At 42.8% G+C, this 22,041-nt stretch overlaps 1 protein-coding gene across 1 annotated transcript in view; it reads right to left on the reverse strand.

Moving 5' to 3' along the window:
* Positions 1 to 16,558: 16,558 nt before the first annotated feature.
* LOC144769176 (uncharacterized) overlaps positions 16,559 to 22,041 on the reverse strand; it is a 604,739-nt gene continuing 599,256 nt past the window's right edge. Inside the window, exons 3-5 of the mRNA XM_078653191.1 lie at positions 19,495 to 19,584; positions 17,838 to 17,978; positions 16,559 to 16,914 (exon numbers count right to left, since the gene is read on the reverse strand). Coding sequence (XP_078509317.1) covers positions 16,559 to 16,914; positions 17,838 to 17,978; positions 19,495 to 19,584 — 587 coding nt within the window. The remainder of the gene's footprint in view (positions 16,915 to 17,837; positions 17,979 to 19,494; positions 19,585 to 22,041) is intronic.

The following is a 22,041-nucleotide window of genomic DNA, read 5'->3' on the forward strand; positions in this document are numbered from 1 at the left end:
GACAACCATAAACAACAAGTATGTTTAAATATTAATTAACTATTATTTTTTTATTTTAAATCAATTAAAAAAATACTCTTTAAATATTTTATAAAAATAAATCAAAATGTATACTTTAAAAAATGGAGAAAAAAAATTGAAAGGAAGATGGTTGTTAATCAAAATAATTATGATTTTTAAAAAATTGCAGAATTATTTTGAAATTAAACAAAACTTTGAAAAAACTAAGAACAAGGAAAGTGCAGACCCACAAAGAAAGAGATTACAAAAAATATAGAAAACAAGCACGGTAAGCTCTTTTAAATTAGAAAAGCATTTCTCTTTCAATCAAATAAACTAGACAGCAATGTAAGGAGAGTTTAGACAGTGGCTATGAAATAAAAAAAGCAAAACACTTAGAAAGACAACAGAGATCAGCTGTTAAAAAAAAATTGTCATACAAATTCTTTTGAAATTACAGAATTCAAATCCAAATAAAAACCTGCATTTCCTTGATTCAAACCAAAAAGCAGCAGACTATAAGAATCTACAAAAAGAACAAAGAGATATACTAAGTAAGTACATAAAAATATCTACATAATTACATAGTCTGCGATCAACACATTGTATGTCATTGCCATGCCTTTTTTTCAGACATGTTTTTAATAAAACATGCTTAGACAACGCATACCAATAACATGCATTGTTTTTAATTTAAAAAAACAATGTGTTTGTGAGGGGAGACCCCCAAAAACCCCCAATCTTCTCTTAACAACATTTTAAAAACATGCGTTGAAAAAAGCATGAATAAGGAAAAAAACATGCATTGAAAAAAAGCAGAAAAAACTGGTTGAGAAAGATTATTTCATTTACAGAAGCAAGGAGAGAGTACCAAAAAAAAGCAAGTGCATAACAGTGACAATGAATCAACATAAAACAAGCATTTGAAAAGCAGAAAAAGAGATAGTATGCCTAAACCAAAACTTTTTTAGCATGAAAAAAGAAAAATAGAGATAGAGAACCAAAACATAAATGCAACTTATCCAGGAAGTCAACACAGAACAGCTGTGAATACAATCACTTATTGTACCATGTCTATTCTATTTTCAGGAATCTAATCCTTAAAAAACCAATGTTTCCTTGATTCAAACAATCAAGCAGAGGACTAAAAGAATTTACAAGCAGACAAAGAGATATACAAGGTAAGTACCAATACATCTCTTAAAAATTAAATAGACTGTGATCAAATACAAGTTTATAAACCAAGACATTGTATGCCACTACCATGTCTATATTTATGAGACTTTTTTTAGCACAAATATGCTTTGATAACCCATACCATTACCACGCATTTTTAAAAATTTATATACCCAACTTGTTTGTGGGGAAGACCCCCCACACTCCCACATTCTTCAATTAAAAATGTGGTAAAAGTATGCATTGTAAAAGAATGCTTGAGGTAAAAAAAAGTGTGTTAAAACAGTGTTTAAAAAATAATTTCAATTACAGAACCAAAGAGTGAGTAGTAAAGAAGAAAGTTCATAACAGTGAAAAAAAAATAATAGTGGGAGAGAACAAAAACCATCAATGCAACACATCCAGGAAGTCAACGCAGAACAGTGGGAATAAAATCTCTTAATGACCCATATCTATTCTATTTCCAGGAATCTGGGGCCTTATTATCAAGGACAGGCGATACGTTATCGCCGCTTTTATCGGCAGGAAACTGCCGATAAAGCGGCGATAATGGCCTTGTTAATATGCTCTATGAATTCCAATCGAAGCCCCTAACATAGGCTTCGATTGGAATTCATAGAGCATATTATCAAGGCCATTATCGCCGCTTTATCGGCAGTTTCCTGCCGATAAAAGTGGCGATAATGTATCGCCTGTCCTTGATAATATGCCCCCTAATCCTTAAAAAAAACTATGTTTCCTGAATTCAAATAACCAAGCAGCGGCCTATAAAAATCAACAATAAAGAACAACAGATATACATAGTAAGTACCTGTAAAACTTTTAAAATTTACAGAGAATGAGTTGAAGGGCAACCTTTAAAACATAAGTAAGAACTGATTTTATCAAACATCGCATGCCACCACCATGCCTTTTCTTTCCACACACGTTTAGCTCAAACATGCTTTGCCAACCCATACCATTACCACACATTTTTATAATAAAAAAAACAAACTAGTTTGTGGGGGAAGACCCCCAACACCCCCCAATCTACCCTTATTAACGTGGTAAAAGCATGTATTGTAAAAGAATGCTTGATGTTAAAAACATGCGTTTTCAAAAAAAAAAATGTCTGTATGAAAAAATAGTGTGAAAAAAAATCTTTTCGAGACAGAAAAAAGAAATGAGTACCAAAGACGCAAGTGCGTAACAGTGATTTCATTACAAGACCGGAGGCTACATTATGCAATCACTTTTATTGCTGCCCAAGATATGCAGCCCTTTAAAGTGTAACAGTTACATCATAAATAAAACATTCCACACAGCATAGACAAGTGTCAAAGCAACCAAATAACTTCCTCTTTTATTCGCTGCTCATGGAGAGTTAAGTACAACTTCCTTTCTCCCCTTTTTAGAGTATTTTATTTGATAACGGTTTATCTAACATATATTTCTTTTCAGATTTATCTCATTTAGGTAAGTAATATTGCACCTTGCCATTACAATTGTGTATTTTTTTGGGAAATTTACCTTTCAGGTAAGTTTGTTTTACTTATTTTTTCCACCCTTCCAATTTATGGTTGGGTTCTTTCTTATTTTCTTTCAAACAAGCCCTCCGCAATGCTGAATGCTACCTTAGGGCTCTTTATTGTGCTAGAGGAGTTTTGTCACTCCGTTTTTCTCTTCCCCGTGTTGCCCACACTGCATCTTTTTCAAATGTTCTTTAACGCTGATTGAGTCCTATCCGCGTGTATATTCTTAAGTCCTATCAGTGTTGTATATTTTAGGACTATATTTTGGGAAAGATCTCTCACTGTGTAATGAACATTTTTTAAATAGTTTATAACCACGTGGACGCTTACCTCGAGACCTCTGTTGACCTTCTCAAGAGCGCAACTAATCCCGGTACGCTTCTTCCGGGTTCTGTGTAATGTGACCCGCTCGCGGAAATGAGTGGGTCATGCCTCTCGAGCTTTCCCAATCTGACCTGCAATGCGCAAATTACAGCCAGTGACAGGCTGAAAGCAGAGGCTATTTCTCAGCTCGCGCTGTGCGTTTCATTGAAGACCTTTGCACAGCGCACAGCTAACGGCCGGTCAGCCCTTTCTTCTCTCTTTGTGAGTGACTTCTTTTTTCAAACTTTAGGACACGGATTATTAAATATTAGGATAACTACCACCTGTTTTAACGGGAATTCATTATTTTATCGAATTTTTTACCTTCTCTAGGAATCTTAGTTAATAACAATTTCTAAACTTTCTCTTTGAAATAATTTAAACATTAAAGATGACTGAGAAGGTTGATGATATATGTGAAGCTCCCCTCACAGAGAACTCCTTAATGAGTCTCTTTGAAAAACAGTTAAAGTCCTCCTTGAAAGAGGCTGTTGAAGCTGCATTATCTAAGAGGAAAAGGGATGCTCCTCATGGAGATTCTGTTTCTTCTGATGAGGAAGACCCAATTCCCAAAAAGGGCGGCAAAGTCTCGAAAAAGACCAAACATCTTGAAAATATCTGTAACCCACACGCTGAAAATGAAAATGGTGTCCCGAGCGGCACAAACAGATTGAGCGTCCTCAATGGCGCAAAGACTACTGGTGTCCTTCACGGCACAACTGGACATGGTGTCCCGAGCGGCACAAGAGACGTCATCCTTTGTGATGATGATGATTATTTGTCCCCTATTGATGACAATGAAGCTGATGAGTACATATTTTATCCATCAGAAAAACTTGATGAATTGCTGGATGAAGATTTGAACCAACCCTCCACCTCATGCTCAGTTAAAGACCCCTCAGGGGTGGAGATGTTTAACCCCTCTAAAATTACACACCCTAGAGGTTCGGACTGGTGGCCCCTTGACCAAGTAGCTAAATGTATTAAACTCTGGATCAGAAAGCCGCTTGAGAGAGACTCACGGAACCTAATGAAGTCAGAATGCCCAAGACCCTTCCTTGACAACAAAGCAGGCCTGACCCCTTTGCTAGACCCTGAGTTATTAACCTTCCTCTGTAAGACTTGAAGAGACCCTCGTAAAGGTCTTGAACGCTGTCTGAAGCAGTGTCAAGATAAACTGCTAGACACGTTAGGCCCTTTGGCCAGAATTCTAGACCTCGCTGAAGAGTCCTCTATTAACGGTACTCCAGTTGACACCGAACTCTTGAGAGGATGGAGTCAACGTGCCCTATGCATGCTCGGAAATGCCAATGCTAGCCTCACATCCGAAAGACGTAGAGGCATTCTGATTCGGATGAACCCCAAATTGGGGGACCTGGCCAATAAAGATATAGAGGGAGACCCCAAAGGACTCCTCTTTGGAGAGTCTTTTATTAAAGTTCTTGGGAAATACGTGTCCACTTTCTCTGCTTTTAGCAAGGCTCGGCTCAGAGTAATATGAGAAGGATGTTTGGAGGTAGACACATTTTTGGAAGGGCTGACAGAGGAGGACCGTCTGTCAGCCGGGGATACAACAGGTCCTTCTATCAACAGAACCAACGTGGAAGATACTTCAGAGGGAACAACTCCTTTTTCCCTCAGAGAGGACGCAACTACCGCAATCATGGAGGTGGAAACAACCGTGGAAAGTTCCAAGCTCAAGTAAATCAAGGTAACTGCCCCTTTTGGTTCTTTCCTCCCAAGGGTAGGGGGAAGACTTGCTATTTTCAGCCAAAATTGGTTATCAATAACAAACGATGCTTGGGTTTTACAACCTGAGAACATTTTCAAGATAGACTTTGTTTCTACTCCTCACCAGACCTCACCTCCCAGAGAATTAATTCTAGACCAAGATCAATCTGTTCTAGTTGACTAAGAGGTTCTCCAAATGCTAGACAAAGGGGCAATTTTCATTGTATCCAATGCTGGCCCCGGCTTTGTGAGCACAATTTTTCTCGTGAAGAAAAAAGAGAAGGGTTGGCATCCCATAATAAATCTAAAGCTTTTGAATTCTTTCCTTGTGTACAGACACTTCAAGATGGAAGGTATCCATCTTCTGATAGATATTCTTCAAGAGAAGGATTGGCTCATAAAGCTAGATCTCAAGGATGCATACTTTACTATCCCTATGGATACGGAATCTCAAAAATATCTAAGGTTTGTATGGAAAGGTGTGACCTACCAATTTCGATGTCTTCCCTTTGGCCTGTCCTCGGCTCCTTGGTGTTTCACCAAGGTACTGAGACCGGTTGTGGCATCTCTAAGGAGAAGAGGAGTCCGTTTGATTATCTATCTGGACAATATCTTATTGATGTCCCAGAGTCAGGAGGAACTTCTTCTCCACATGAGATGTACTGTGGATCTCTTACAGAGTTTAGGATTCATCATCAATGTAGAAAAGTCAGTCATGACTCCGTCACAGAATCTGGAGTTTCTAGGGTTTTAAGTAAATACGTCTTTAGCCCTTCTTCAACTTCCTTTAAAGAAATTGGCCAAAATAAAGAAAGAGGTCTCATATGTTTTGTCCAAAGACTTGGTGAGTTTAAGCAAACTAGCTAGAGTAGTAGGTCTCTTGTCATCATCCATTCAGGCGATCTCTCCAGGACCACTTCACTACAGGGCCCTTACGAGATTGAAATCCGCGGGCCTGAAGAAAGGTCTTACCACATTCCCCTGTCTCCGGCAGCTCGAGCCAACCTACTTTGGTGGCGGAACAACCTAGACAGTTGGAACGGGAAAGTGATATTCGGGAATACCCCGGACCACATTTTGGAATCCGACGCGAGCAATTTAGGCTGGGGTGCCAGATTAGGAATGTTGGAAACAGGTGGGAAATGGTCCCAAGAGGAACTAACCTTACATATAAATTGTCTAGAAATGATGGCGAGTCTGAACGCTCTTATGAGCTTCAAGTCAATTTTGAAAAACAGTGTTGTGCTGATAAAATTAGACAATTTTACAGCCGTCTCCTACATCAACCGTTTGGGAGGGGCGAGGTATTTTTTTACTGGCAGATCTAGCCAAGAAAATTTGGTACTTTTGCGGGAGCCAGAAAATAACGCTGAGAGCCAAATTCCTCCCGGGCCATCTAAATACATGGGCAGATTGGAATTCAAGGTTCCTGAGAGACGCGAGCGATTGGAAATTGAACCCTCTGATTTTCATGAGAATTCAGGACTTATGGGGCCCTTTCGAGATAGATCTCTTTGCCAGCAGATTGACCTTTCAGATAGATCAATATTTCAGTTGGAGACCAGACCCATTTGCAATTGCAGTGACGCTCTTCTCCAACCTTGGAACACTCTCAGTTGTTATGCCTTCCCTCCTTTCGCTCTAATCCAGAGAGTTCTTCTGAAAGTTCGTTCAGAACGATGCCGCATTGTTCTAATTACTCCTTTTTGGAATTACCAAATTTGGTTCCCAGGTGTGATGGAATTGGCGATGGAAGTTCCTCGTCTTATTCCAGGCAGCTTGGATCTCCTTCAGGGTCTAGAGGGAGACATACATCCTCTTCTTTTAGAAGGAAACATGAACCTTCTTGCCTGGAAGATTTCAGGGGTTCTACAAGATACTCAGGCCTTTCAGGGGAGGCTAAAAGCCTTTTGGATGAGTCATGGGCTCCCGGAACAAGGAGAAGATATACCAGTGCTTGGAAAAGATGGTGTAGTTGGTGCATGGAACGGGATATGGATCCCGTGGAGGCACCTGTAGTGGATATAGCTAATTTCTTAGCGGACCTTTTTAATTCAGGCCTTTGTTATAGAACAGTTAATTGCTATAGATCAGCAATTTCCGCAGGACATTCCTTGTTAAACAATTTTTCTATTGGTACCGATCCCTTGATTCGTAGAGTAATGAAAGGTATAAGGCTAAAGCGTCCTCCTAAACCCACATATAGTTCCTTGTGGAACGTTAATCTTATTTTTGATCTTTTTTCATCCTGGCCTGACAATTGTTTCCTTACAAGGAAACAGTTATCCATTAAACTAGCTACTTTACTTTGTCTTATTTCTTTTAGGAGAGTATCCAATGTTAAGCCTTTAGAAATATGTAATAGATTTTACTCCCCTGATGGTGTATTGTTTGAAATCTGGAAGAGAACTAAGTAACCCTGGGCGAAGAACTACGCTCCGTTCGCGGAGCTTGCGGAGTTTCGGCAACTCCGCGTTCTGCGGAGAACGCGTAGCTGTCGATTACTCCGCGATCCGGTGCGTAGCGTAGTTCTCGCGCGCTGAATAACATTATCGCGTGCGCGGCAATGGCTTACCTTGGTTCTGCGTTCGCTTTTTCCCGGTCGCGTGTGCCACCATGTTTGTAAACCCTCCCGCACAATCCCGTGCGACTGTGCGAACGCGATAACGTCATTTGGATACGCGATAGCATCATAAGGACGCGCGAGGATGCTTGTTGGTAAGATTGAGTTGCCGAACACGCAGAAACTGCAATCTTGCACAGAATAACTCTCGAGCATGTTAAAACCTTAATAAATTACCATTTTGGTTAGCAAAAAAAGTGAAAAACCCCTTAAAGTTGTACCTTTGGCTGTATTTTTTGGGGGGAAGGAGTCCTCTTTTTGTTTCTACTCTTTTTTTGAAGAGTAAGGAGGAAGGGCCCTTGAGTTTACAACTTCCTGTTCCTGTCCACCAGGCTCCTCCCAGTGCTTTGTCCATGTGGTGCTCACTTTCATTTGGATTTTGACCTGGAAGGATCACTTTCTGTGTGTGTTGGCTGCATTACTGCTTTTTCTTGGATTTATTGAGGACTTTTGGATTTGGAATTCTCTTTTTCAAGTAAGTTTGAGTAATGTATGAGTGAGTATGATGTAGAATTGTGTTTGTTTGATTTGAGATTTTTTTTAACTACAGTATTCAATCCTGGATTTAAATTATTGATGGAGGCCTGTACTTTTATGAGGTCCCAACTTGTATTTTTTTTTTAATTTCATCCAGGCTACATAGAGAGGAACCCATGGGTCCAATCATGTTTCTGTGGTCTGTGTTTAAATTGTTATTCCAGTTTGTAAACAAACATCATGGATGGCATTGGATTATGGTCATTATGCAATAGCAATGTCTGTTGTGGAATTTCTGTTTGTGTAATTTAAATGTTTTTATTTTTTTAAGCCAATAACTGACCCTAGTACTCCATGTAGTTAGTGTGTAGGCATGCTTGAGTTCTTTGTATTAACTTTCTGTGGTTGGCCTGGCCATGTGTTGGCGGCCATTTTATGTTTCCAGCCACTTTGCACTTGCCATAGGCCTCCAACCTTGTGGCCTACTCTGCCAGTAGGCCAGAGGTACTACTCATAGGGTCATGAAAGTTAATCAACTGTTTTTGTGGTGTACCCTTAATTTGAAAATCATGGATGGCTTGGATTGATTTAGAAAATCTTATTTTTATGTGTGGGGTATTTCAGGTTTTGGGTGTGTTTAACTAATCTGTCAATTTCTGCCATTAGGTAACCCTAGGAATACAGCTTGGGTAGTTTTGGTAACTTCGCACAGTCATTTATGTTGTCATGTGGTTGTAGTTTTCTCTTTTTGGAGCATGGACCACTTCCAGTTTCTGTCCTCTATGTAATGATTTCTTGTTTATGGGTGGGGTGACCAATTTGGGCGGTGGTGTGTCCATTTTGTGAAGCAAAGCATTGTCCCTTTGCCATAGGCATTTATTGTCTGTCTTCTCTTTCTTTTCATGTTGTTGTGGGTGGCCAGGCCATGTAGTGGGGGCCATTTTGTGTGTACTTCCTTTGTGATGATTTTGCCATGTTGTTGTTGGTGGCCAGGCCATGTGGTGGCGGCCATTTTGTGTATGCTTCCTTTGTGATTTTGCCATGTTGTTGTGGGTGGCCAGGCCATGTGGTGGCGGCCATTTTGTGTGTACTTCCTTTGTGATGATTTTGCCATGTTGTTGTTGGTGGCCAGGCCATGTGGTGGCGGCCATTTTGTGTATGCTTCCTTTGTGATTTTGCCATGTTGTTGTTGGTGGCCAGGCCAAGTGGTGGAGGCCATTTTGTGTATACATCCTTTGTGATTTTTCCATGTTGTTGTTGGTGGCCAGGCCCTATGGTGGCGGCCATTTTGTGTGTCCTTCCTTTGTGCTTTTGCCATAGGCATCCAAGGTTTTTTACTATTCTGGCAGTAGGGCAGAGGTACTACTACTCATAGCCATAGGTGCATTAAAGTTAATCAACTCTTTTTGTGGTGTATCTTTAATTTGTACAACGTGTATGGCTTTGGATTGCTTCAATTTTTTTTTTTTATGTGGGTACTTTTCAGCTTTTGGGTGTGTGTAACTACTATGGCAGTGGCACTCCCTGCCAGTAGGTAACCTTAGGAATACAGCTCGCGTACTTTTGGTAACTTCGCACAGTGTGGACACGCGACATTATATTTTTTGTCTTGTTCGCGCGCTCAATGTACTTGCTCGGGAACGCGATAACGACGTTTTATTCCATTCGCGCTGCCGAACACGCCGATTTTGCAATCTCGCGAACAATATGTCCCGAGTTGCATAAAAGTTTCTCGAAAATGTTGAATGTGTTTCTTGTGCACCCAAAAAAACTGCAGTTGTCATTTGGTTGTAGTTTTTGGAGCATGGAACAATTCCTGTGTCTGTCTTCTGGTTTCTGGGTGGGATGACCACGTGGGCAGCGGTGCAGCTACTTTGTGAAGCAAAGCAAAGCATTGTCCCTTTCCCATAGGCATTTATTGTCTGTCTTCTTTTTTCTCTTTCTTTTCATGTTGCTGTGGGTGGCCAGGCCATGTGGTGCACCGTGGCGGCCATTTTGTAGGTAATTCCTTTGTGCATTTATCATTGGCCTCCCAGCTTTTGGTCTGATCTGACAGTAGGCGGGGGTGCTTTATGTAGCTGTTTCCATTCGGTCCATTCAATTAACATCATTAGGGCATGTGTGTATGGCATTGCATTCCCAAATGTGTTGTCTGGGCAGGGGTGTTGGTAACCTTTTGTGTGTTTAATAATTTTATGCCTTTGGATGTGTTTTTGCGGTGTAGGTTTACAACCTCTTAGCCATGGGGTATTTTTATTCCTTGCATTAACCTGTCATGTGTAGCAGGCATCCTCCTCTTTCTGTCCATATTGGTATATATATAGGCCTGCTTGACTTTATTGGTTCTTTCTGGACTTCATGTGGCTGGGAGCTGTGGTGCTGGTAGTATTAGTCTTCTGTTTTGTCTTTTATACATTGGCCTGTGTGTCTTTCAATTGTTAATGTTGGATTACTGCTTGTTTGACTGATGTTGTTCTGCCTTCTTTGCTTGTAGGTGCACAAAAAAAGACTGAGGAGGTGCTGGTTGTTTCCATCCATCGCCCGTTCTACTGCCAGACGGACGTCCTTCAGTTGTACGCCACGTGTGGTGTGTGACTCATCTGACCATACATCTCTGCAATTTGTGCTGCTGTGTGCTGACATCAGAAGAAGATGGGCCCTAAGAAAGCAGGTACCAGGTCCTCCACCACCAAGAAAGTTGCTGAGAAGAAGGAACTGAAGAAGGAAGTGTCACTTAAGTCTGGTATGGACCCCAAAACCTTTTTTGGGCCCCCAAAAGGTACGCCTGCAGCAGCGGTGTCCGGGGTGCAAGCTGGGGCCAGCACATCTGCATTAGTGGGGGCAAGCCACCAACCCAGGGCCAAGCACATGATGAGGGTCGAAGAGGTAGCCAGCCTAATGTTTGGAAGCAGTGATACTGAGCCTGAACTAAACTTATCGCTGTCTCAAAGTAGTACACAATCCACGCAAGATGGAAGTGCTCAACAACCACCGCCCGCAGTAGATGTTCAACAACTACCGCCCGCGATAGGAGTTGTTCTACCACAACCACTTCCCGCAACAGTTGTTGAACAACCACAACCACCGCCCGCAATTGGAGTTGTTCAACAACAACAACAACCAAATCCCACAAGAGTAGTTGTTGAAAAACCACTGCCCGCAATAGTACTTCCTCAAGAACAACAACCACCATCTCCGCACGCAATAGTAGTAGTTGTTCCTCCCGAAGTCGGGGCAGTTCAGGAAGTAGAGCCTCATTCCGAGCAAGAAGAAGAGGAAGCCACTTCTGGAGGTGATCTATTGTCTTTCAATTCACCAAGGGAAAGGAGGGTTAGTGCATCGAGTTCTTCGCCAAGCATCCCTTCCGATGACCTTGATAAGGATTGGCAGCCACAACTATCTGAGCATTCAAGGAGAGACATCCCAAGACCAGGCTAGGAAAAAGGAAGTTTCCAGCAAGGCTTGAACTTATGGAGGTCGATGTAGGTGAGCAGGATACTGCTGGTGATAAAGACGGGTCTGACACTGTCATCATCACGAGCGTTATTCCTGGTGCAGAGGATGTAGAGACCAACATTTTCACCCTATCCAGAAAGGCTGCGATTAGTGATGAGCAGGTAGCACGCATAACTCCTACACACTCAACACCCAAAGTAACACCAGCTCCCATTTTTTCATCAGCGAAGGCCCGGCAGCATCCGACATCCAGCACAAGCGCCACTTCAACAGAAGAAGGTAGTGGCAGTACTAGGACTGAGCTGTCACATAGGGACATTCAACAAAAATCCTCCAGTCCATCCGGCATTGGAAGTGGGTCCTCCTCTTCCTATGGCAGGAGACAAAAGTTTACCTCCCCAGTGTGGGACTTCTTTACGGTTCACCCAGGTCAGGAGAACATTGCTATATGCACCATTTGTCATGTCAATGTTAGTCGTGGTAAGATTGGTACAAACTATGGTACTGGAGGCCAAAAGACCCATTTGAAAAAAACACACTTAATCAGGTGGGAGAACGACCTTGCAAGCTTAAAAAATGTAAGCTCTGGTGTTGGTGGGGATACAGTACTACAAGGTCCACTCATGGTTGACCAGGAGGAAGAAGAAGAGGGAGACGATGACCTTCTATCTGGGAGTGGTGCACAAATGAGCCCTGTCGCCAGCACTGGAGTGGTAAAGTCCACATCTTCCGCATCAGCAACTTCTCAGTGGCACCAGAGTCAGCCGGAGACACCAAGGAGTGCAAAGTCTGCGATGCAAGGTGGTCCGTCTAGCATAACTGAAAGAAATACCAAGCAGCGTACCATTACTAGCATGTTTAGGCAGGAGGGAAAGTACGAGCGGAACCACCCAATAGCACGTTTGTACAATGCGAAACTTGCAAAAATGTTGGCACTCGACCTTCTCCCATTTTCATTTGTTGAGGCTGTGGGATTTCGGGAATTAGTGGCAACCCTCTGCCCAAAATGGAATGTTCCCAGTCGCTACTATTTTGCCAGAGTTGCTGTTCCAGCACTACACCACGACGTGCTGGAATTGATTGGGAAAGCCTTACAACAGAGTGTTGTCCATTGTATCCACCTGACAACAGACATCTGGAGCAGTTGCGATGCTACAGATTACATGTGCATCACCGCACACTGGATCTCTTTTGCAGGTGTTAAAGACAAGTTAACTTCAGGCCTTGACGTTGCTGGGATTTTTAATGATACTCGCAGACATGCAACTGTAGCCATGTTTGCTATGGAGAAAAGTCATACTGCTGAAAACATTTTGTCTGAGTTTAACAGCAAGGTCTTTGAATGGCTGCAACCAAGAGGCCTTAAGATTGGTTTTGTTGCCGCCGACAATGGCAGTAATGTAGTGAAGGCAATGAGAGAAGGACATTATTTCAGGGTACCCTGTTTGGCACACTGCATTAACTTAGTCGTGCAGGACTTTCTGAAAACTGACGCCAAAGTCAGCAACATACTAACCATCTGCAGAAGAATATGCACGCATTTTAACCATTCTTTTAAAGCACGGAAGCTGCTACGGGTCATTCAGCGTGAGCATAAATTGCCAGTCAAAGCACTGATCCAGGAGGTCCCAACACGTTGGAACTCTACTTATTTCATGCTTGAGCGTCTCTTTGAGCAGTACATACAACTGAATGCTTATGTCATGTCAAGAAGATTAGTGGATCCTACTGTTAATCTTAAAGCCCTGATCGTTGAGATGTGGCAGTGGGACCTCATTAAATGCTTCACAGAGATGCTACTACCTTTTGAGGTCTTCACACGTGCAGTTAGCAGGGAGGACTGTACTATGGGCCAAGCCATCCCATTGTTGTACATGCTTGAGCAACAGCTGAAGGAGGTCTGTGAAACATACGAAGGTGACGAAGAAAAAGTTGATGCATATACCTTGGCCAAGGCCTTAGTCAACCGCTTATCTCTAAATGCAAGGCTTCAAATGATTGTGTCAGGTCAACATTACATAACTGCAACAATGTTGGATCCACGGTACAAATTATTTGTCAGCAGTAGCGCAGTAATTCCTTTTTCAGATGGGGATGTTGCCAAGTACAAAACTTCCATAGCTGCGGAAGCTAATGATTTAGAAACTGAACGGCTGTTACTTAAAGGCCTGCCAGTGCCAGCCCAGGCCAGTCAAAGTACTCCAGGCCATCCTCCTGAGGCAAGTTCTTCAGAGCATGAGAGCAGTGCGTCTGCTTCCCAGCAGGCACCAACAGTACCAAAAGCAGCACCTACACGATCTGATTCAGCAGACACAACCAAAAGCATAACTGCTTTTTTTCTACAGAAAGGGATGGGTAAGTCCGTTGCTGTTGCAAAGGGGAAAGAGGACCAGCAAAGCCGAGCACCAATGAACACTGAGCGGATGGTTCAGGCCTATCTGGATGACACAACAGAGGTGTTCATGGAGCAAAGCCCATTGGTCTATTGGTATGAAAGAAGGAGACAGTGGCCAGTGCTGAGCAGGCTGGCGATAAAGTATCTGGCTTGTCCTGTAGCCAGTGTCTCTTCTGAGCGGGTTTTCAGTGCTGCTGGTGCCATTGTGACAGCGAAAAGGACCAGTCTCTCCCCCAAAAGCGTGGAGAGGCTGACAATGATAAAAATGAATCAACACTTCATACCACCAGACTATAAAGTACGTGAATCAGAGCAGGATGAAGAAAGCGAGTCCGAAGACATCATCACTACTGGGTTACATGACCTACTTCTGTCCGAACCCCCAGAGTTTGAGGACGAGCTCCTCTTCCCTGACAACTAGACTTTTAAATTGTTACTTTCTCCCTTCCTTTATTTGTGTTATTTTCTTATTAACAATGGCTTTCTGGTGCAAAACTGCAAATAAAAACCACAACCAAATCCATCCCCACCACTGATTCTTTTTATGTACCTACTGGAGTTGCACGCCTGTGCATTTATTTTCACTGTATCTTTTTATTTACCTACTGGAGTTGCACGCCTGTGCATTTGTTGACTGCACTCCTGAGAGTCTTGCTCCATCTTCTTGACTCCCACTCAAGTCAATACAATTCCATCTTGCCAGCCATACATTGAATGTTGTAGATGGAGTTTAGTACAATAATGTAGCCTCTAACAGTCCCTCCATAACAAGTGAACCGTACAGTCATGACTACAGCCATCCTCTATTTCATTTGAAATCTGCAACTCATCACTGTCTTACTTTTAAGGCTACCACCTCTGTCTGCAGGCATTCATAGACGACTCTTCAGTGTCAAAACTTGAGCAGGCATCCACAACTGAAGTCAACTTGTTGTGACTCATCATTACTTTTAAAAGGCTCGGCAGCATCTGTGATCAATCCTCTGATAGTGAAAGAGAAGAGCAAGACAGGTATATTAAATGAATGATGCTATGCATTGCATTGGATGTTTTGCTGACTCTGAGCAAATGGGCATGGAATTGAAGTATACTAGTAACTTCAGACTCACGTGATAGCCAATTTTTCCATGTTATTTAATAATATAAATTATTTACGCACTTGTGTTCCTACTACTACAGGTGCAGTCAGGACTTAATTTATCGTAGTCACTCACTACAGACTGAGTTGCTGTTGCTGTTGGACTAGACGTGCCACACCTGATAATGATGGTGACACCACCATATCTTTGCACGCTGTCAGGCAGTTGGATCTGAGCTGATTGATGTACGATGTTTCTTGGAGTGGAATACAAGGTAAATACAAATAAGAGGCACATCTCTTGTATTATTTTTTTGATCTTCACTGTATTACAAATACAATTTGTTTAGGTCATTCACATTCTTTTGTATTTGCCTTTTCTTTTTCAATCCACACAGGCTGGACGTTTTTCACCCACTGCTATTATACTATGAGCATCAACTCACCCTTACCACTTATCCTCATCATCAAGCAATTGGATGGCGGGAAACCAAGAATGATATTCAGCGTGTCCTTTTCCTACGTTTATTGCTTACATTCATTGGCTAGTGGATCAACATCATAAATCATCGTCTTCATTGTTTTGCTTTTGTCGTCTCCATGCGTACTGTTTTTCTTTCTCAAACCTTTCCCAAAACCCCCGTACCCATCCATTCAACAAACCCTAACCCTCTTCCCCCGGGCTGCGTGGTTTCATCGAGGTGTGATGTTTGTTACATTAAATATACACCAACAATTTGATCACGCGCTTGCTGGGGCAGATGTGGTGAAAGCAACAATAGTGAAATTCCAACAAGGCATGGCCAGGATCTTCTTCTGCTTCCCAACTCAAGCTCTGTGTATAATGCCAAATAATTTACCATTACCATCAAACAACGAATACATCGAATGAATTGGCGTCATTGTTTGGGTTTAAGTTTACAGCATTATGATTTAGAAAAGTTTGATGTTGACGTGAGTACTACAAGTACAGTTGAACTTCTTATCTTCTCTTGCACTTAGTTTCCAGTCCCCCAAACCATTGTTTTGTTTCAGTTTAGCAGTTGCAATATTGTTTTGGGTCAGTCGTGTAATGTACTGTACTTAATACTTATACTACTCCCACATTGTCTATCACGCAAATGACTGCCTCTTTCTTTTTGTCTCAAAATGCTACTGGCAGGGCATGTCTACTACTACTATCACAGAAGTTCAGAACCACAGATTCTTCTCCATTGTCTTGGGAAACAAATGCAGCCCTTGCAGTGCCACACTTCATCATCAATCATCATCAGCAATCACAGGTAAGATAAGTTTGCTGTGAGGTATAACGCAAGACAGACTGGTAGTTCTTCTAATACTACAAATATAACTCGGTGAGGGTTGACCGCATCTATCTGTCTGCATGTTAAAGATGTGGCCAATATATTTTTTTGTTCGAAAGCACTGTCCGCTGACCTGCATGGCCCATTAAACCTTGCGATGTTGCACAACGTACATTATTTGGTGAAACAGTCCCCCCTCCACCCCCCAACAAACACAAATGAACTTCAAATGTTTTCTTTTGAAAATAACTTTGTGTCTCATTTATTTCACCATAATATAAAGATAGATGATACAAAAATAAAATATATATGAAATCTTACCCCACAGCTGTCCCTACCCTCCCCTAACCCCAACCAAATTTCCAAGTTCAATGTAACCCCCAACACCCAATTCCCACCCACCAACAAAAGGATTGAAAAAGGGGCAAACAAACAGGGTCCATCTCAAAGCCGGCGGGCTTTCAAGTGTTTGTCCACAATGAGCTTCACCCGCTCCTCTATTTCATCCTCGAGCCTCGCTACCCGGAGGAGAATATTTTTTTGAAATTCACGGCACCTACATTGGCATGCATGTTGTGGGGGGGCGGCCGATGATGAAAAAATCCGGTGGCGGGCGGCTGCCTGACCACGGCGACGTACTCCTGCAGGCTTGGGGGCCGGGGCATTGGAAGAGGCAGCAGCTGCTGCCGCCGCCTCCTCCTCCTCCTCCTCGGCCTGAGCCACCAGCCGGCGGTAGGCCTGCAGTTTCCGCTGCCGGGCCCGGACTGCCAACTCCTTTCTTGTTAGTTTTGAAGGAGTAACTATAAAGAAAGAGACAGAATTGTTGTAATCCAAAATCCCAGCAAATCAAGAACACAAAATTTATTCAACACATAGTGGCACAGTAGCACTAGCAAGCAAGCTGAGTACAAAAAATTGTGTTGCATCTATCTTCACCATTCTACGGCCTATATAATTAATTTGTTGGACTTTTTGGCACGGCATTATGCCTGCCCTAGTAGCATGGGTGTACTTCAACGGTCACACACATACGAACACCTGTCTTTTTCATATCTCATTTTATATCATATACTCTGCTTCCGGGAACAGTCTCAAACTAACATTAATTAACAGGGGCCAGCTAGTAGTAAATGTCTAGTAGAGACTATCATTCTTTATATCGCGCAACAAACCTTAGGTGGTTTGTGTTTCACCAGCAACGACCCATGCATCCAGTCGTCCCCTCCTTCCCTTGCCTTTGGGTTTGACCAAAACACCGCTGCTGAGACTATCCTACCCACCGATATTGGGTGTGTCTCCCAACCACGCAGGCAGCTGTGTTTTCCCCTTTCCATGCTTCCACAACAACCCATGCATCTGACTGCTATCAGCCACCTGCATTGCTGATTCCAAAGTATCCTTCTATATTAGATGATTGGTGCTTTTTCTTTGCTCCTTTCATCATACTTAAAATCGATCTCCTTAGTGTTAATCCATCGCAGTCATGTTGTGGATAAGACTTTTAGTCTCCCACCAACCTTTCACAGCTGAGTTGTAGTCAGATAGAAGAGGCCTGTTATTTTATCAATGCTCGCCGGTGGTAATGCTAAGCATGGTAATGACAAATAAAGGTGGCGTCATATATTGTCCAGTAGAACTTCAAGTTCATTATAAATCTCAGAGTACAGTGAGGAAGTTTTCCCCTCCCACCAAGTAATGCGGATCACTATTGAATGTAACTTACCATCGCCCACCGCTGTTGGCTCCTCCCCCACTGCTGCTGGTGCTGGTGTAGGTGCCTCTGGTCCTGTCCCCTCCGGGATCGCCTCTGCTGACGCTGCGCCGCTGTCCCCGTCGGCACTGGTGGATGGTACCGGTTCTGCACCTATAAAAATAAGTACACCTTTTTAGATGGATGCACAGCCCCCATTGTACTTGTTCACCAAGAATGGAGTTCTGCAAAACAGTTAAGTACAACGTAATCAGTAGTAGTCCACATTGCATAGTACAGCAGAGTCACTACACATATTAGCATTCATTTGTTATGGTATGGTACCCAAGCTTATCTCATTTCTACTGCTACTCTAGTCCTTGGAAATTTGAACTGAACCATGTAACCTTTGTACATCAATGTATACAGTTTTGCTCATGCTACCTCGCAGCTTGTTGCGCAGTACGAGAAGACGCCTTTGTGGCCACATGACTGTTCAATGCATACACATGAAGAGGTTGCAAAATAAAAAGGCCCGTATTTACTTTTTGTATGTGGATTGTGGAATCGAGTTTGCTTACAGGTTACACCTTTTTTTTAGCATGACTGCAAAAAACTTGCATAAATGTATTTCATACTGTCTAACGTGCACCACTTTTGTCAATATTTTTCGGCAGATGAGAAGATTTCCTTCTACGAAGCAGAGATTTCAAGAGCTTACCAAAAAGAGGCATATGTAACCAGTATACGTTCAATGGTGAGGGGTCTCCGACATTTCCCACATTTCCCTATCGTGCACTAGTAGCTGTACAAATGTAGATTACTTTATTCAGCCTTTTTAACTCTGGATTTTTTCTGGTGGGCCCCTTGACGTATTTCACGGAACAACTTAAAAACATTGATGTTACTTACTTACTTCTAACAAAATAAAGCTTTTGAAGTACCACATTGACTCTGAAGTATATTTTCAGTGTCTGTTGTCTTGTAGACTTACACGAGTGAGTGAGCAAAAGGGGGTTACCTAGGTTATGGATGGTGTAATAAAAGCATTGGGCATCTTGGTATTGGGGTTCAGGAGTGGGATAATTGAATAATTGACCAATGACTGAGCCCATATAGGTTGTCGTTCAGTGAATTGTGGGTTCCTCAGAGTTCTGTGACTGAGGTGTAAGTAAGGTCCAACCTGCCTATCACCAACATCCAATTTTCTGGTGCATACATAGTTATGTATGTGACTGCATAGAAGAATACCCACAAGAGTAGTAGTGGTATACTAACGTTTACAAAATACTAGACCAACATCTGGATGCATACTTGGTTGGTGTCAATTGGCAAAGCAGAGACATTACAGAGGAAAAAGCATAAGACAGGAGTGGACCCTGTGCCTACAGCTATTCTATCACAGATTTTTTGAAAAGATTAATACCTTAACTAAAGAGTGGGCAACAGGGCAAGCTTACCTACAGACAGTCTAATACTAGTAGTAGCACAGAGAGTCATAGCAGAGGCTCTTTGAAGGAACAGAAAGGCAGGGACAGATACCCAAAATTTTGAAAACATAATGAAAATCAAAAAAGCATTTGTCAAAATTTATTTAGGAAGGAAATGTCATTAATCGGTTGGGAAAAAAAGCTCAGTTAGAAAGTTAGGGAAATATCATTGTTCCAAAAGAAAGCACTGTTGGACTTACTGGGGACAGCAGCAGGATCCTCAGTAGAGGAGCTCTGTGCCTGTGGTTCACCCGCCGACTCGGTCCCAGCCTTCTGCTTGCCCCTGGGTTCTGTGGTTCATGTAAGAAATAATAAAGAAAGAGAAAAACATTGAGTGCTGTGAAACATAGACATCATTTCAAAAACCACTGCTAGAACATTAAAAGAAACAAACATTGATCTACCAAATGACTACTGCCTTGCAGGATTCACTGACTGTATACTTGGAGAAAACAAATCAAATGTTCCATAAACATTCTGATTGCAGATTACTAAGTAACACAGAGGCAGTAACACCTGAACAACACCACCGATTCAAGAATGGGGTAATCAATTATCTGTAAGTAGGCATTTCTTTTTTATTTTTGCCAGCAAAATGCATAGATCACAAGGAGGAGACATGCTTAACTTTGTGCATACACGAAATTGTACGTTCGTTGCATCATATTTTGTTCTGCTACTGACTAAATGCTACTGCTGCTAAGCCTACCCACTCACTAAACAAACTACATCAGTTCTATGGAGGGCTGAGGCAGGGCCAGCTCTAGGCTCATGGTGGTCCTGGGCAGGGAGCGTAGGTAGGGGGCCCCGGAAGAGGAGGTCGGGGCGGAGCACGGAGGCCAGTGAAGTGGGGGGAGTCAGGGTGTTTGGAAGTGGAACAGAGCCGGAGGCACCAAATCCCTGCCAGGGGCCGCCACGCAAATATGTATCCATCCTCAGAGGATTATTAAATTAAGGATATATATTGGTGTGGTGGCCCCTGGCGTTTGGTGGCCCTGTGCAGTTGCACAGCTTGCACATGTGAAAGCCGGCCCTGGCTGAGGTAAGAAGAACAAAGTAACTTTAGCATTCATTGCCAGAGGAGGATTCATGCAGAAGAGAAGGCCGTGAAAAAAATGATACAATATGCAAACTACGTACAATTATCCATCCACCGCTATTTCACTGACGGACAAAGGAAGGACAAGACTCTATTAATAGCATTAACTAACTTCAGTTCTCTACAATAAAGAAAATCTCACATCAATAAACAGCAATAGCTAGCGCCAAGTTGAAACAACACGCAAGAGTCAGTGAAGAAGAGCAGCACAGACCAGTGTCATACAATTACAGTAGATATAACGGAATACATCGGAAATGTAACTAGGAGCACCAGTCATCGCGTTACTTATTCAGCCAAGATTTAGAAAGATACAATAACAATACTTATACTACTATAGATATATATATATATATATATATATATATATATACACACTTTTTTTTGGGGAAGCCACTCACCAAGACCCACGACCTCGACACCAAGCAGGTCCAACAGGTCCTGCTCCCGGTCCAAAATGTCTGCCCAGCGGTGGGACAGCTGATGGTGGGTACGCCGGATACCGGAGCAGCGGAAGACTGCCCGGCGCACCTTCGCCCACCGCCGGAGACGCTCTTCAATCTGGTAGCCGGAGCCGGGCCTGCCGCCTGCTGCCAAGGTCAAGGGGAGGTGGCGCTGGAGAAAAAAGACCAGGGCAGCCACCTCCTCCTCCCCAAAAAGTTGGCGGGCCGTCACCCCTGAGGGGCGCATTCTGCCGCAAGGCAGCCGGGTTTTTTTGGGCACAGGCGCCTTGCCCTTTGAGCCGCCGATGCTGCTGGCGCCCTTCACCATGGTTCTGGGTGGAGGGGAGAAGAAAAGTTCAAGACAAAAAGGTAGGGGAAAGAAGAAGCAAGGTAAAAGAAGGAAGTAAAATAAAACAATAGAAAAGTTGAAAAAAAGTTGTAAAAGTAGAAATAAAATAAAAAATATAAACCTAGGCACAGAGAGAGATAGGTAATAACTAAAGAAAGTTTGAAAAAGTGGGTAAAAAGACCAGGATTGAAGAGATATGAGCTAGATGCTAAAGTAGGCCCAAAACCATAGCCAGAGTGTGAAATCCAAGATGGCTGCGCCCGTCGCGACCGCGTGGGTAGGTTCGCGCGATATTTAGCGCGATCACGCACTTTTGTAGTGCGAACGAGAAGATGAGTTCCCGAACATGTCTTGCACAACCCGAACACGTGACTTGTGACCCGGAACAGGAAATAAGGGAACGCAAGCGGGCGGGACAAACCTCTTGGGTAACTTAGCGCGCTAGCCATCCCGAGCATGCAGGCAGCGCCCCGAACACGCGCACCGCGCTCCCGAAGACAAAAAACGGCGCGCGAACGGGTCTAGCAAGCAACTACGCATGTCCGCGGAGCTACGCGTAGGTCGCGGAGTGCAAGTGCGTCTTCGCGTAGCTCCGCGGAGTGCGGCTCCGCGAACTACGCCCAGGGTTAGAACTAAGACCATGTCCGAGAACATTTTCTACCCTTATATTTTAGATTCTCCAAAACTATGTGTTGTAAGTTGTATGAACGTATATAAGCAAAAAATGAATTGTTTAGACCTTGCAATGAAAACCAATTGTTAATTTCTTTTGTCAAACCTCATAAGGCGATCTCTTCTGCGACAATTTCTAGATGGGTTAGAACTGTTATGTTTGAAGCTGGAATAGATTTGTCAA

This window comes from Lissotriton helveticus, chromosome 7, assembly GCF_964261635.1.
Source record: "Lissotriton helveticus chromosome 7, aLisHel1.1, whole genome shotgun sequence".
NCBI lineage: Eukaryota > Metazoa > Chordata > Amphibia > Caudata > Salamandridae > Lissotriton > Lissotriton helveticus.